Below are 16511 nucleotides of genomic sequence, written 5' to 3'. Positions count from 1 at the left end.
ATAATTATTTTTTAATTACTTATATATCTCTTATATCTCTTGTAAGAAATGTAGAAAAAGGTATACCTTACATTATATACCTTTTATATGATCGATATTTATCAATATTCTTAGAAAGGAAATCATAATTTATATTTTTATGTATTTATTTATCTTATATATATATATATATATCCCAGGACATTTACATAAATTAGTATATGTACGGCTCAATAACACAGATATAATAGGGATCTCATACAAATGTTAAAAAATGAAGGTGTTATACAAGTGCTTGATCTATAACAGCATTGAATTCAGACAAACTTACAGGTCATCCTTTCCAATTCCTTCAAAAATTAATCCTCACACATTACACAACCAAACACATTGTTTTAGTAAAAACAGTAAATGTATAAAAATTATATTATTAATAAATCAGTGGTTTATACAATATTATGTATGTATCATGTCGAAATATTAATAATCTCATATGACCTGTTGTATTTTTGGCAGGAAAGATAAATTCTTTATGTTTATATATACGAGATCAATTAATTTAATTTTATAAAATCACAAAAAATGCGTCAGTGCAACAGACATTTCGTTAAAACAAATATATCCATTATATAAAATCATTTTGCAACAAAATTATGTGCGATATAAAATTATACGCACAATATAAATTAAATATAAATAAGCCAAAACGAGATAAAAAAAATTGTGCATTACAGCGTCCTAAATCAACCGTCTTTCAAGATTGCAGTCCATTTTTAGTCTTACGTTTTATACACATTATACTAATATATACATAATATTTTGTGTATTTATTAAATACAGTAACAATTATTGACTTAATGCATATATACCAATGTATATGATGTTTAATTTACAGTACATATTGTCAATGATGATTGCTGTTACTGTTTCGTTCATTTAGTTCAATATTATCAATATTAAAAGCGCGTTAAAATCAAGGCAAGATAATTTAACTTTACTCAGACGCGTGCAAATTTGCCCAAAATATGTTTATAGAGTATAAAGTTAACTGTATATTTATTTAATAATATATAAATGCAAGTTAGAAAAAGAAATATATATTTTATAGCAAGTCCAATGTGTGCCTTTGATATAAAAGATTACTTTTAGAGTCTCACGCAGTCATAATGCAACTGTTTTACGACATCCTTGTATCGCATACTCTTTCTTTCCATCTGGATCCAATGCTCACTTAACATATTAATGATGGTAGTGGACGGAGTGGAGGAATGTGCAGGCAAACACAGAGAGGACTAAGTACCAAGTACACTAAATATACTATAAATGAGATCTCTTAAAATCGCGCGCTTGTGCTTATTGAAAAGAAGAAAGAATTTCTCTATGTCACAAGATATAAACAAAGTTCGGGCAAATTAAAAGAATGAGAAATATCTCCCCAGGTAGAACATGAAACTCATGATTTTATTTATCACTTAAAAGTTACCTACACAAAAATGATTAAAAAATGAGTTAAAGATGACAAGAAGAATGATAAATTTTTAAGTTCAATAATCGCATTATATAATTTTAAAAAGATTATGTTGCTTAAATATAATTAAAATATACAAGAATAATTAAATAAATAAGTAATTGCGTAATATATATAAAAAATGATATTATTATGATTGAGTCTTAAGAATTCATACACGAAGTATATATATATATTCTCCAACAGAGTTCGCTTGAATTGTTTAATATCAAAAATAAGTCACCAAAACATTGCCAAAAGTATATCAAATGAGATCATTATGATTTTTCTAAAGTGACTTTTAGGTGACATCATTATGACGTCATCATGATTTTATTTATCACTTAAAAGTTACCTAAACAAAAATGATTAAAAAATGAGTTAAAGATGACAAAAGGAATCATAAATTTTTAAGTTCAATAATCGCATTATATAATTATAAAAATTATGTTGCTTAAATATAATTAAAATATAAATGAATAATTAAATAAACAAATAATTGCGTAATATATATAAAAAATGATATTATTAAGTGACCAAAACATTGCCAAAAGTATATCAAATGAGATTATGATTTTTCTACAAACTTTTAGGTAACTTTTAGATAACTTTTAGGTGACGTCATGTCATTATGAGTTTCATGTTCTACCTGGGGGAGTCCTCTGAAAATTTCCTCAGCGTAAAAACCATGAAATCACAAGATCGGTGTCGGCAGCATCACATGCCGCGACTCGAGGAAGTCGACAGCCGATCTTAAACGAAACGAGGCAATTTGCAAAGTCGCTAAGTTACAGTAAACTCATTCGGGGAACGCGTTATAGATTTATACAATCGATGCGAGAGCGCGTTGCTGAACGACCCCGGGTCGCTTCGCTCAACCTTGAATCTGATTAGCGATGGCGCTGGATCCAACGGAGACGGACGGCGGGCTCGCCGAGTCTTGCATTAGCGTGTGGGTCTCCTCCTCTTGATCGGAGAGCGGCACGGCCGGTAGGTCTTGCTTCATCTTCAGCTGACTCGGCACCTCAGTGAGTACCGGCCCGTACTGCGAAGTGGAACCCACCAGCAAGTCAGTCGATGGATTCAAACCGCCCAACATCTTTCCTCATAGCAACGCGTATACACATAAGATAAAGAAACGAGAAACGTACAGAACGTACCGGAGAGCGGATGGCTCCCGGTAGAAATTAAATCATAGGCGCAAAATACATCAATGAGGTATTTGAACGCTGAACTGAACTTGGGTCTTACCTGACCGCTGCCGCCAGCCATGCCGTTCCTCGGCGACTTGCTGCGACGGAAGAAGGCGAGCCAGGCCCAGATCAAGCCGAGCAACACCCCTACCAGCATCATTCCCGCGCCCAGGGCCACGGAACCGCTCCCCGCGTCCTCCATCTGTTGCGCCACATTTGTGGCCATCGTTGTATGATCCCCAGACTTTACCTGGACAATCCAATTCATTTGTACCTCCTGATACCCATACATATCTACAAATTTATACACTTATATTATTATATATTATTATATATTATTATTATATATATTGTACAGGGTGTCCCATTTTAACTTGGACAGTAAGATATCTCACAAACTAAGCCCAGCAAACAAAAATGTTTCAGACAAAAGTTGTATGGTTTCGAGGGGGACATAAGATGGTACCATTGGTTTGACCTTGAAGAGTTATTTGAAGGTTACACGAAGGTTATCTTCAATTTCTTAAATGAAACTTACATTTTCTCATTACATATTTTTGTAGCTTATCTCGAAAACTTTCCAAAACACTATAATAAAATATTTTTTCGTTGGGTACTTTTTGAGTTATGAGGCTTGAAATCATTTCTTAATTTTACATAAACCGTAATATATCTAGTAAAATATTCATTTTTCCATTATCTTGCCTTAATACTTTTATGTACAAAATAATGAGAGGAATTAATTCAAATTAATGAGAGGAATTGGTCTAAAGAAAACACATAGTTGTTTCTAAGAAAAAAATATGTAATTTGCAATTAACAATTACATATTTTTTCTTTGAAACAACTATGTGTTTTTTTTACACCAATTTATTTCTCTCATTATTTTGTACATAAAAATATTAAGGCAAGATAATCGAAAAATGAATACTTTACTAGATTATATATTACGATTTATGTAAAATTAAGAAATGATTTCAAGCCTCATAACTCGAAAAGTACTCAAGGAAGAAATACTTTATTATAGTGTTTTGGAAAGCTCTCGAGATAAGCTACACGAATATATAATAAAAAATAGGGAGTTCCATTTAAGAAATTGATGGTGATCTTCACGTAACTTTCAAATGACTCTCCCATATCAAATCATTGCCACTATCTGATGGTCCCCTTCAAGCCATATAACTTTTATCTGAAACATTTCTTTCTAAAGTGCATAGTTTATGAAATATTCGACCAGTCCGGGACTTTTGGGACATCCTATATATTATTAATATTATATTATATTATTATTATTATTATTATATTATTATTATTATTATTATTATTATATTATTATTATTATTATTATATTATTATATACTTTGATTAGGCACAAGGTGATGATACACATATAGAATAAATTCGAAAAATAAGTATACAATAAATAGGAAAAATGATAGAAATGACATCACCTCGAGGGTCGCGACTTTACCTCCTGGTTCCTGGATTGCGAGGACGAGTCCGCGCAGACGAGGCTGACGAGCATCGTCGTGAGGCCGGCGACGAAGAAGCAGAGGGCGACCGAGAGCAGGACCCACTCGAGCCACTTCCTCGAGCTGAGCTTGTGCCTGGACATAATGCGCCAGAAGCCGTGCCTGAGGCCGCCCCCGCCGCCGCCGCCTGTCCCGTCACCGCCGCTGTCATACGTGTAGCCGACCGTCGTCGGCTGGTAGACGGCCCCGCTGTCCGGCATGTCCTCGCGCGAGATGTACGCAATCTTTTCCGCCTGGCGTGCTCGATCAGGAGGATGACGATCCGCTCGCGAGGGAGGCGGAGGGAGGGTCGTTTTTTTCTTGTCTGATGGAGATGCTTTTTGTGGATTTCTTTCCTCTCGTTCTCGTTCCCGTGCTCTCTCTCTCTCTTGTTCGTGGCAGGAGCAATGTGGCTGCACCCGCGTGTTTGTGCGATACGCGCAATTACGGCTAGGAGCGAGGAATGCGTCGTATGTCGTATTTATACGCGCGCGCACTGACGCATTCGATGCGTCCAACTTGCGCAAAATGCCTCCAATTATTACCTACGTGTCTGTCTTGTTTTGCCTTTTTTTTGGAATTTGTAATTAGTGTGTATGTAATCATTCTTCCTTCTTGCTCTAGTTTCTCTTGTTTAATTTATAGTTAGACTTGGTTATTTAATTTTCTAAATGTTTTTATTATATTGTATATTTTATTATATTATATTATATTATATTGTATATTTTATTATATTGTAAAGTTTATGTAGATTGTTTATTATATTGTGAATTATTTAGTTTACTAAATTTTGTATTGCTAAATTATATTATTATTATATTAAAAATTTCTATTATATAAATATTATAATTTTTATTTATATTCCATTTTATTATATAAATATTATAATAAAATTTTTAATAAATATATAATAAATTAAATTGTAAATTTTTAATGTCTTGTTTTGCCTTTTTTTTCGAATTTATAATTAATGTGTATGTAATCATTCTTCCTTCTTGCTCTAGTTTCCCTTGTTTAATTTATAGTTAGACTTGGTTTATTTAATTTTCTAAATGTTTTTATTATATTGTATATTTTATTATATTGTAAAGTTTATATAGATTGTTTATTATATTGTGAATTATTTTGTTTGCTAAATTTTGTATTGCTAAATTATATTATTATTATATTAAAAATTTTTATTATATATTCCATTTTATTATATAAATATTATAATAAAATTTATAATAAATATATAATAAATTATATTATAAATTTTTAATGTCTTGTTTTGCCTTTTTTTGGAATTTATAATTAGTGTGTATGTAATCATTCTTCCTTCTTGCTCTAGTTTCTCTTGTTTAATTTAGTTAGACTTGGTTTACTTAATTTTCTTCATGTTTTTATTATATTGTAAAGTTTATATAGATTGTTTATTATATTGTGAATTGTTTTGTTTACTAAATTTTGTATTACTAAATTATATATTAAAAATTATAATAAATATATAATAAATTAGATTATAAATTTTTATTACATATTTTATTATATAACGTTTTATTATATATAGGGTGTATCTTAAAAAGCTCCTACTAAGCAAATAACGTTATTCCTGATTAAAAACCGAGTCTAAAAGTCCTGAACTATTTAATTTCCAAGATTCATTAAATAATTAATCAGATTTAAGTATTAAAAAGATTTCTGAAAAGATGAATTGTTTAAAAATTAACACAAAACAGTTTATTTTTTTGCTTATCCAAATATTCATATGTTGATAACGAGGAAGTTTGTCTTTTTATTGGCGCGACTTTACTCATTAATTACTGCTTTATTAAGCATTATGGAAAAAATAGTTTTTAAGATACATCCTGTATATGACTTTTTAAGATACATCCTGTATATGATAAAATTTATCATATTATAATTATTATTATATATAATATATTATTTATTATATATTATTTATTATATCATTATATAAAAATGTCTTATTATATATGTAATAAAATATTTAAGTATATTTTCCCCTGTGTTGAGAGGATATTTTTTCTCTTATAAAACACATGATTAGAAAGTAAATTACATGGTATATCAATTATACTCTCGATTATTTCTATATGGATTTCGATTTTAAAGATGACTGAAGAAACCTGAAAATATATTACACGAAAGTTTTACAAAAAGACTCGAGCATAAAACGAATCGACTATTTACAATGAAGCATTCATTTCTGATTAAATTTCTTTTTTTTACAGAGAATATTCAACTGTAATTGGCTGATTCGTCCAAATTTTTTCATTCATCTCCGAGATTAGAAGCCACGTGATATATAAAATTATTATAATTATTATTATTCTCTTATAAATCGATTTTAAAAATTTGTTTTGGATATATGTGCATTTAAATTTAAATACCATTTGTGTTGCAAAATACATATATATATATAAGTATAAACATGTAGGATGACATAAATTATGAATTATATTTTCTAATTATGTTATAAATAATAATGTGAACACTATAAGAATAAGAAGATACACTCTGAGAATATATAATTCCTCTTTTTATTGGAACGAATAAAAATTCGTTCACATTACATGTATTTATATTTGTCATCTTTATGCAGAAAAAGCTCTATACCTCGTCTTTATACAGAAAAAGTTTTAGTGGCAAAATATAAGCGTAATATCAATGATCGCGTATGATCAAAATCATCTAATGCATTATATATATATATATAAAACAATTATGTACATACTTAATATTAATTAATTTTAACTTGTATCTATATTTTTAATATTAACTTTCACTTTCTGAATAATTTGAACTATCTTCAATACTTATTGTACACGGAATGTATTCCTGTCCGGATTCCTGAAAAGATTAAAAATAAATTGTAGCGATAAATGAGAATTAATTTGCTATTTTAATTAACAAAATTATCACTAAACAATACTTGACATACTGCATTCACAATAATTTGTCTTCCTTCTTCGAAATTCAACTGCTCCATTCCCTCTGTCGCCAAGATTATTACAGAATCTTCAGGCATATTATTCTCATCTATATAAGTTATAGGTATCTCCGAAGAAACCTAGACATATGTACAATTAGATGGCAAAATGCCATTAAATTTAAACCTAATAGAGTTTATAATTTGCAGTAGATACATTACCTCACAATAGCTAAAACTAGAGTCTTCCTGTATTTTTATCTCAGTATCGTGCTGTGGCACATTAATCACGTGTTGTTGTCGTTTTTTTACGTTTGACAGTCTTCCCATTTTTTTCCCCTCTTGTTGAAGTCTTCGCCATATCGTAGTTTTCGGAATATGGTACGTCATAGATGCTGCGGCTTGCGACATTTTGCCACCCTTGCAAGCTGCCACAGCTTCTTCTAATCGCGACTTTTTCAATTCCTCATTTTCCGTTTTGCGTTTCTTCCAAAACGACAAGGGCAATTTACCTTGATCTACCAGACGTGCTTTATCTCTAAACAATGTAGTCTTTGGTATCTATTAAATTAAATTTATAAAAATAATTAATTTATCAAAATTATAAAAATAATAAATTTAATTATAAAAATAATAAATAATAAATTTAATAAATAAATAAATAAAAAATAATAAATAATAATAAATTTAATTATAAAAATAATAAATTATAAAAAAAATAATAAATTTATTAAATTTTATATTTATTAAATTAAATTAAATTTAACCAATCAGTGAAAATAATTACAAAGGAGATAAATTTAAAAAGAGAAAAAAAAAGAGAAAATAATTGAAACAAAACTCACTTTAAATTCTAGAGCAACTTTTGTCAGATTCTCTCCTCTTTCCAAAGCTTTAACAGCAGCCTCTCGTGTGTCCAAAGCATATGATCTCTTTGTCTCAGGACGCAAGATCTGATATCCCTCTTTTTGTATGCGTCTCCATAACACAGTTTTAGGAATTCTAAACATTTCTGATGCATGTTGTAAGCTTGAACCACCTATAATAAATAACAAAAGTATAAATGATTTGTATAATTGATAATTAATGAATGTACACAAATATATATGTTGGAATGTGTAATATATCAAATTTAAAATAAAAAGAACACTAACTGATTACGGCAGTTATCGCTGCACTCATACATTCTGCAGGATATCCGTTTCTTGATGCATTTAAATGTATGCCCAATGCTTTTGCTCGCATGTACAGGGTTGAGCGTGGTATATTGTGCTTAGTAGCAGCTTCTATTAAAGTTTGTCCTAATTTTAAATCATTAATTGCAGAAGCCAACATGTCGTCGCTGTAATCTCTCTTTGCGGTTTCGCGGCGACGTTTCTTCTTCTTATTTGAGATGCAATTTTCAATGGTGTTTTGCGCGTGCAAGTCATTCTCCAAAGATCCAACTGCATTTTCTTCAATTTTATCTCCTTCTGTGACAGTTTCTTCCGTAGAATCTTTTATACTTTTAATAGCTTTTTCCTCAAATCCATTTATCTATTGAAAATATATAATGAAATAATTATACACTTTTCAAAATTTTTGATGATACAATATACTGTAAGCTTTTGTAGCAAATTAAAATTCAGAAGCTCTAGTTTGCAGGACACAATTAACAGTAAACAATAATTTGACACTAACATCGACAAGCCCACTTATTTTTAGCGACTGTGCAGCCTCGAGTAAGCTATTAATATTATCTACAGGAATCCGAACTTCGCCGTGATAAATAAATTCAATAATCGATTTTATATCTTCAGGTGATATGCCACTCAGAATAATCGTCGGATAATCTTCTGTCACTTGACTGAGAACTTCCTGTGAATTATACGATATTAATGTTACAATAATTAGAGTATATATTAATGTCATTATGTTAATATCATACATTACTATTGTATAACGCATTATACAAGCATAATATATAGAGAGGCAACAAAATAAGCCTCAGAAAAAATTATAATTTTTGCACAATCATCCAATTACTATTACTGCTATTAAATGTGCAATGAATTGTATTTTCAAAATATTGATAGACATAAAACAGTCGTGGAATTATTAAGATGATGATTATAATTATTACTATAATTAATATATAATTTTATTTTTATTATATTTTCTTATTATGTTATTATTTTTATTTTATTTTATTGTATGTTTTATATCTATTATATATTTATACGTAAATAATATATAAAAATATTTAATATACTTTATATTAAATATTCAATTATTTAATATAATTAAATAATAATATAACAAAATATATACAATATATAACAAAAATAATAATATAACATTTAATATATTTAACAATATATAATATTATGATATTAATATACATAATACAATTTTACATCTATTATATATTTTACTACAATTATTATTAATATCCCCAAATTCGAGGCAAACAATTTGTTTACTTGAAACAAAGTGCTGCAAGCGCACAATACGATACGATGCGCGTGAATACGATGCCCAGCTGCGGACAGAGTGACGTCTACCATACAGTCCTCCTCCAGAAGCTGCCTCACGACATCGGACAGGTGATTCTGATAATCGCTCCATTTAAAGCGATAACTCTGATTGACTTTACGCTGGTCGACGATGTCAGTCATGTCGTTTCAGTTTTTCGTTTCCTTCCTCCAAAATTCCTCGAGACGAATGGAATCCGGAACGGGAATGTGTACCAGAGAGAGGACCGAGAGATGTCATGGCCCGTTTTCAGGTGATCCCTGGAAGCGATACGCCCTCTATAAACATTAAAATGGACATAAACTACAAAATGTCCACGAATGTTCTCAGAGGGTAACATATACATATGTCTCTCTGATAATATAAATAATATAAATAAAAATATAAATAATATACATATAATTTAATATAATTTAATTAATAATAATTTATTATATAATAATTTATTATATAATAATTTATTATACAGGATGTCCTATGTAACTTGACAAATCGAAATATCTCGTAAAGTTTAAAAGATACGAAAAAATGTTTCAGACAAAAGTTGTATGGTTTCAAGGGGGACATAAGATGGTGTCATTAGTTTGATCTTGAAGAGCCACCTGAAGATCACGTGAAGGTCAGTTCCAACTTTTTAAATGGGACACCCTATATGCTTTTGCATATTCTTGTAGCTCATCTCAAGAGCTTTCCAAAACACTATAATTGAGTTAGTTTTTATTAAGTACTTTCCAAGTTATAAGGCTTGAAATCATTTTTTAATTTTACATAAACCGTAAAATATCTTGTAAAATATTCATTTTTCGATTATTTTACCTTAATACTTTTATGTACAAAATAATGAGAAGAATCAATTGGTATAAAGAAAACACATAATTGTTTCGAATAAAAAAATGTAATTTGCAATTAACAATTGGGAGTATTGCTTTCAGGGATCTTAGACCGGGTCTACAATAAATAATTTAAGCCTTAAGCCTTAAGAAATTGACCAATCACAGCCGAGTATTCTCTTCATACTTGACTGTGATCGATGATGGAAGACATTTGAAAATTTCCCATCAGGCGACCAATCAATGAATCGATCCAATAGGATGGCTCCTCTCGACTTTCGCTTCTCGTTCTGTTTGCTCCGCGATGCAAAGTGACAGTTCTCATCAGCTGTCGTCATCTATCATCAGCTGTCATTTTTGCTTCGCTTCGATTTTTAGCGCAAAAAAAATCATAAACCATAAAAATGTGCGAACAAGTGTAAAGTAATATGTACCTTCCAGGCGTATCAGTAGGAATTGGAAGAAAAATGATTTTACATTTCTTTATATTTTTTGCATTCATGACAGATCAGAAATCTCGACGCTATTGAAAATTAATAAAATTCGCTGATCAATATGTAAATTAAGTAATGGCACCTGCAAAAGACAAGTGGATTAGACGTTTTATAATCACTGAAACCAGACGGCACAAGAAGGGCTTCACAATTTACAAAATTACTTCCATGGTAACGTCAATTGTACCTCTTCTGGAACTTAAGAATGTGTTGTATCTGTTTTCAAAAATATTGAGATTTTAATGAAAATTGTGCAGAATGTTCTTACATGTGTTTAGAATCTTCAACGCAATTTTTAAATCGATTCACTAAAGCGTTCACAAGTTATAAGGATTTTAATTTGCACCGAATTAACATGTGTTCTTATGGGAAACGTAGCATTAAGAATGATGCAGATCAGTGAGCTAAAAACTTTGAGTTTAATTTTAACTATGATTTATTGGATTTTTTTTAAAAATAATTTCTCTGTTAATTTTAATATTTAAATAGGCTTCTTAAAGTGACTGAAAATTTTCGAGCTTTTGATTGAAATATAAATAATATTTTTAAAATTCTGTATCATTTTAAAATTCTAAAAATTTTGATTAGCAAGATACTTAAGGATGTTTTGTACCTATTTTTAAAATATTGAGAATTTAATGAAAATTGTGCAGAATGTCCTTACACGTGTTTAGAATCTTCAGTACAATTTTTAAATCGATTCACTAAAGCGTTCACAAGTTGTAAAATCAGTCAATATCTTCTAAGTAATCTTTACAGTATTTATTGTTATTTAATATCCAAAAATAAATATTCTGCTAAAATAATACCCATCTTATCATTTTTATTTTATTATTTATATTTTTATATCAATTTGTTACATAAATATAGATAAAAAACTAAAAACACTAAAACAAAAACTTTTTTGCAATATACACATCTATTAATTTTTGTTTATTTTTGATTTTTTTTACAATTTCTCTCTTTTCCAAATAATATATTCATATATAAATCATATATTTTATTTGTGATATTTTAAACGGTTCTAAACAGTAGTTTAAAACAGTGTACACTGTTTTAAACAAGTTTTAATCAAACAGTTTTAAACACAATGTTTAAAACATGCCAACCCTGCAAAATATACCAAAAATAGATATCCATTAATATTGATTTTCAGCTACTTTTTGCTAGGATTGTACTTAAAAAGCATCCTTAACACGGTCCTAATTTTCTCTTTCTATTTTGTAGATATTTCTGAAATCCTCTCACGAAGAGGTGTCAAAGGTGTCCGTATGGAAACGCTACAACGACCTGAAGAAGCTCCACTCGGAGCTCAGCAGTTTGCACAAGCGTCTGGGAATAAAAGAGGCCTTTCCCACCTTCCCCAAGTCCAGGTACTTTGGCAGATTCGAGGCCGAAGTCGTGGAGGAGAGGAAGAAGTACGCCCTAAAGTTTTTGGAATTTGTAGGACGACACTCGTACTTATACACAAGCGATACCTTCATCACGTTCTTTGAAACTAGTCACGCGGACAATTACGTCAGCTATTGCGCACATTCCCTGTGCTCCGACACTTCGGAGGACGATCTCATCGCTCCCTTGAGCGATTCGGCATTTGCGAACGATGCCGCGGCACAAAATCATCTCCAAGCCATATCAAAAGCATCTCGCAACGCCTCGACAAATCCATGCTCCACATTGCCAAATAATATTTATGCGAACGAGAAGGAATTCGCAGCTTCCCAGAGGAAGAATGAATCTCGTAGCGTCACCAATTTGCAGAATGTAAATGTTAAAAGGGAGGAGCAGAGTTGTAGAACTGAAAAATCGCCAGCTACCATCGCAAGAAGCTGCGATGCGGATATCAGGAATCAAAACTTTGAGGAAAATGTGACAACCCTAGGCGACGTATCAGGCTTCGATAATGTCAATAATAATATCAAGGATCTTTCGAATTGCAATGCTCGTCCTGCGTGCTCGATATTGCAGGAGAGAGGGAATGTCTCGTGTCAGAAGGAGGCAGACTTTACGCAGTATCTCCTGATAGCTGCCGCTCACATGAGCGCAGCCTTCAAGCATGAATCTATAGCCGAGTACGAGGAAGCTTTCACGCAGTACAAACTGGGAATATCGTGTCTCATAAATGGCGTGCAGTTTGATCCGGACAGTACAAGAATACCGAGTATAAAGGATAAGATAGCGAAGTATCTGGCACGAGCTGAGCAATTATATAACAGACACTTGAATTGTAATATCTCGATAGTAAGCAAACCGGTATCAGAGCTTCAATATTATAAAGTACTTAAAGTAATCAAGTCGGTGATGCTGGTGAAGGATATTCGTGCGAATTGTAACAGGATAATAAAAGTAAGGGTTCTTAATTGGATACAGGGTATTTCAGATTTCACCCATTTAAAAACTAGAGAAGTGATTATTTCAAAAAAGTAAACACATTTTCTTTATAAATCGGGTACGCTCTATTGAATGGTGATATTTTCGACTTCTGCTTCCGGCCGGAAATAGGCGATTCAGACCGGAAGTGCATTTTTTTTAATGGAACCCCCTATTTTTCATTGCATATTCTTGTAGCTTACCTCGAGAGCTTTCCAAAACACTATAATAAATTATTTTTCCATGAAGTACTTTTTCAGTTATGAGGCTTGAAATCATTTCTTAATTTTACATAAACTATAAAATATCTTGTAAAATATTCATTTTTCGATTATCTTACTTTAATTCTTTTATGTACAAAATAATGAGAGAAATCAATTGGTGTAAAAAAAACATACAGTTGTTTTTAAGAAAAAGTATGTAATTTGCAATTAACAATTACATCTTATAAAGAAAATGTTTTTACTTTTTTGATATAACCACTTCTCTAGTTTTTAAATGGGTGGTCTGAAACACCCTGTATATTTCATAGAAACTTTAATTTTGAAATAAATGATAATTTGAATAATGATAATTTTGAATAAAATGATAATTAAATACATGATAATTTTTGAATAATGTTAAATACTATTTAGAAATCTATAGTTATATAACCAGAGTAATTTGGATCATTTTCTAGACCGTAGAAAGATCTTCTATTCACGAGGATAATATTAGTAATTATGTGTTACGTGGACAGGTACCATACATGGTACATTTATACGCTTGTGTGGAAACTGAGACAACTATATTTCTGGTTCTCCAATACGCAAGGTATAATTTCACTTATACATTTCAATATCAATAACTTACTTATATATTCATAAATTATATTAATATCGTTAGTCAATTAATGAAAGGATCATTGGAAATGTAATCGACTAAAACTAGTCAGAATTTTTGTTTATTAATTACTGTAATTAATAAAGAAAAATTCTGGCTAGTTTTGATCGATTACATTATTTCCAATGTTTCTTTTACTTATATATATATATATATATATATATATATATATATATATATATATATATATATATATATTCTGTGTTGCAGTTGTGGAAAACTGTGGGATTTTATAAGACTGCATTACGAAGTATCTGACAATTTGCATACCGATGTCATTTCAAATCACATGTGTACAAATGAACATATTAATCAGGATCTCGATAGCAATGAAAATATACACGAATCGAATAAAACGGAAGAAGTTGTAGAAAATAATAAACAGAAGGATCCTCAATACTCTGAAGATGTCTTAAATGCAGAGTTGGGTAAGTTTATACTTTTTTTAAACTAAATTAAATTAAAGTTAATGGGTTAAAAAATTAATTTAGTTATGTTAAAAGTTATACAATAAAACAAATAAAAAATTAACTCAATAAATAAAAAATTAACTCAACAAATAAAAAATTAACTCAATAAAATAAAAGTTACGTTGAGATTAAATTAACGCTAGTTAAGATAAAAGTTAAAATTTTGAAAAGCATTATTTCACTTTATATTAAATTAGATTGTAATTTTAAAATTAGATTACTCTAAATAATAATAATATGAATCATCAAATAAATTTGGAGGGAAAGTTAATAAGTTTAAGTTGTTTATGTGTTTTAAAAATAACTAGTTAAAGTTAAAAATTAACTCTTTTTAAAATAACTAAGTTGAGTTAAAAATTATTAACTTTTTAACTTTTTTTTTTAACTTTTAACTAATCAACTAGTTATTACCCAACCCTGCTTAAATGAGATCTACATGGAGGTGCCCACTGTACAATTGTTGGAAAAGTCGCAAAAGTTGTTACAGTCCGTCAACGCGACCTTGAAAAGAAGCAATTCCATCGCAGATCGGTTAAATGAATCCAAGGGATTGAGACATTCGAAAGATACACCTTCAACGAACACTCGAGTATCTCAAGAATCATCGGATCCTGCGTTACCTGATATTTATTGCAATAAGTCCAAAAATAATATCAAGATAGACGACATTACTGTCGTTGAGAATCTCTCCATGAAGAGTTGTGCAAAGGACAAAGCTTCGAAAGGCGTTAATTCTTCATCGACGAGCAATAACCAGAGTCTGAATATATCTGGGAATATTCATGAGACTGTATCAAACGAAAATTGCACAACTCGTAATTCACTCGCAAATAAAGTCCATGATTCAGCCTACAACAGCTCTACTTTGAAGACTGTTTCAATGCAAAATGTCTCGCCCGATAATATAATGTACGCCTGCAAGAATAATAATATTACAGCTCCCATCGATCGCACAAATTCGAACGTAAACTCTAATATTGACGAGATACAATACTCGCATTCGTGTAAAGAAAATATCATGGACGAAGAAAGGATACTTTGGCAAATTCCTGAGGCTGTAATTCGATCGTGGGCGGCTGAAATACTTGTAGCACTCGAGGCGCTTCATCAACAGAAGGTCCTGATCCTCGATTTCAAGCCTGATAATATTCTTCTCGACGCGGGACACGCGCGGCTCACTTATATTGTACCGCAACGCAATGTGGAACTGTCCAGGCTGACTTATCCATACTCGTCGCCCGAATGCACGATGTATTCGCCGACTATTCTCGTAACATCCGCTACAGACATTTGGAGTTTTGGGGTTGTTCTGTACGAACTGCTTACTGGCGTTGTATGTAAGATTTTTTTTTAATTTTGACATTATTTTCAACAAGAAAGTTGAATACTCTTTTCTTTTTCATCAGATGTTTATCGTTAAACATCCGGGATTGTTTCATTCACATTCCACAGTCAACATTCCTGGCAGGCTATCAGAAAATGCAAGATCCTTGTTGTATGGCGTAAGTTTATTAAAAGAAAAATAAAAGAAGAAAAAAAGAGATTGAAATTTATCCATATTATGATTGCAGATATTGAAATATCATCCAGATGAACGACTGACAATAGATGAAATAAAGCGTCATCCATTTTTCATGGGGATTGACTGGTTCAGTGTGGAGAATTCTCAAACCTAAGGCTTATATATCATTAGACAATTAATAAATTTCGCATAATTGTTAATAAAATGTTGAATATGTATTTATTATTATAGAGGAGATATAAATTTTGATTTATGTATAAAAACTTTATTTTCTAATGTCACAATAATAAAAGTAGTTTAAATTAAT

General features: G+C 30.5%; 3 protein-coding genes across 6 annotated transcripts; 1 reads left to right on the top strand and 2 right to left on the bottom strand.

Annotated features, from left to right (window-relative positions):
- Positions 1-2071: 2071 nt before the first annotated feature.
- LOC105254609 lies at positions 2072-4741 on the bottom strand. Of its 2 annotated transcripts, none has more exons than XM_011263398.3 (3): positions 4151-4741; positions 2738-2929; positions 2072-2531 (listed from the first exon to the last, which is right to left on the bottom strand). In XM_011263398.3, exons 1-3 carry the CDS (start codon positions 4409-4411, stop codon positions 2361-2363), a joined length of 624 nt encoding a protein of 207 aa, XP_011261700.1. In that variant the 5' UTR covers positions 4412-4741; the 3' UTR covers positions 2072-2360. The 2 variants fall into 2 exon arrangements, with proteins under 2 accessions (XP_011261700.1, XP_011261699.1); XM_011263397.3 differs by having other exon boundaries at positions 2072-2585; positions 4151-4739.
- Positions 4742-6928: 2187 nt separating this feature from the next.
- Positions 6929-9848, bottom strand: LOC105254608 (protein abrupt). 2 transcript variants are annotated; one of them, XM_011263396.3, is made up of 7 exons: positions 9585-9848; positions 8803-8979; positions 8277-8658; positions 7968-8161; positions 7345-7683; positions 7135-7263; positions 6929-7043 (listed from the first exon to the last, which is right to left on the bottom strand). In XM_011263396.3, exons 1-7 carry the CDS (start codon positions 9777-9779, stop codon positions 6969-6971), a joined length of 1491 nt encoding a protein of 496 aa, XP_011261698.1. In that variant the 5' UTR covers positions 9780-9848; the 3' UTR covers positions 6929-6968. The 2 variants fall into 2 exon arrangements, with proteins under 2 accessions (XP_011261698.1, XP_011261697.1); XM_011263395.3 differs by having other exon boundaries at positions 6934-7043; positions 7126-7263.
- Positions 9849-10736: 888 nt separating this feature from the next.
- Positions 10737-16461, top strand: LOC105254607 (ribosomal protein S6 kinase delta-1). 2 transcript variants are annotated; one of them, XR_003123065.1, is made up of 7 exons: positions 10737-11131; positions 12188-13306; positions 14010-14143; positions 14423-14640; positions 15087-16019; positions 16089-16184; positions 16254-16442. XR_003123065.1 is itself a non-coding variant. In XM_025410426.1 (7 exons), the coding sequence occupies exons 1-7, from the start codon at positions 11036-11038 to the stop codon at positions 16356-16358; spliced, it is 2697 nt and encodes an 898-aa protein (XP_025266211.1). In that variant the 5' UTR covers positions 10740-11035; the 3' UTR covers positions 16359-16461. The 2 variants fall into 2 exon arrangements, 1 of the variants encoding a protein (XP_025266211.1); XM_025410426.1 differs by having other exon boundaries at positions 10740-11131; positions 15087-16015; positions 16254-16461.
- The last annotated feature ends 50 nt before the right edge of the window (positions 16462-16511 follow it).

This window comes from Camponotus floridanus, unplaced genomic scaffold, assembly GCF_003227725.1.
Source record: "Camponotus floridanus strain SB8 unplaced genomic scaffold, Cflo_v7.5 scaffold32, whole genome shotgun sequence".
Taxonomy (NCBI): Eukaryota; Metazoa; Arthropoda; class Insecta; order Hymenoptera; family Formicidae; genus Camponotus; species Camponotus floridanus.
The sequence above is the reverse complement of the archived record's forward strand: the minus strand, read 5'-3'. Positions and strand labels throughout refer to the sequence as shown.

What these genes read in the sequence shown, in the direction of transcription:
- LOC105254609 (XM_011263397.3), bottom strand. Translation starts at nt 4,411, where the DNA reads ATGCCGGACAGCGGGGCCGTCTACCAGCCGACGACGGTCGGCTACACG. An exon ending in CGCAATCCAGGAACCAGGAG is followed by an intron (nt 2,930 to 4,150) that starts GTAAAGTCGCGA and finishes TGGATTGTCCAG; the next exon opens with GTAAAGTCTGGGGATCATAC. An exon ending in TGGCTGGCGGCAGCGGTCAG is followed by an intron (nt 2,586 to 2,737) that starts GTAAGACCCAAG and finishes CTATGAGGAAAG; the next exon opens with ATGTTGGGCGGTTTGAATCC.
- LOC105254608 (XM_011263395.3), bottom strand. Translation starts at nt 9,779, where the DNA reads ATGACTGACATCGTCGACCAGCGTAAAGTCAATCAGAGTTATCGCTTT. An exon ending in AGCGATAACTGCCGTAATCA is followed by an intron (nt 8,162 to 8,276) that starts GTTAGTGTTCTT and finishes TATTTATTATAG; the next exon opens with GTGGTTCAAGCTTACAACAT. An exon ending in AAGTTGCTCTAGAATTTAAA is followed by an intron (nt 7,684 to 7,967) that starts GTGAGTTTTGTT and finishes TTAATTTAATAG; the next exon opens with ATACCAAAGACTACATTGTT.
- LOC105254607 (XM_025410426.1), top strand. Translation starts at nt 11,036, where the DNA reads ATGGCACCTGCAAAAGACAAGTGGATTAGACGTTTTATAATCACTGAA. An exon ending in TGTCTTAAATGCAGAGTTGG is followed by an intron (nt 14,641 to 15,086) that starts GTAAGTTTATAC and finishes CTAATCAACTAG; the next exon opens with TTATTACCCAACCCTGCTTA. An exon ending in ACGAACTGCTTACTGGCGTT is followed by an intron (nt 16,016 to 16,088) that starts GTATGTAAGATT and finishes CTTTTTCATCAG; the next exon opens with ATGTTTATCGTTAAACATCC.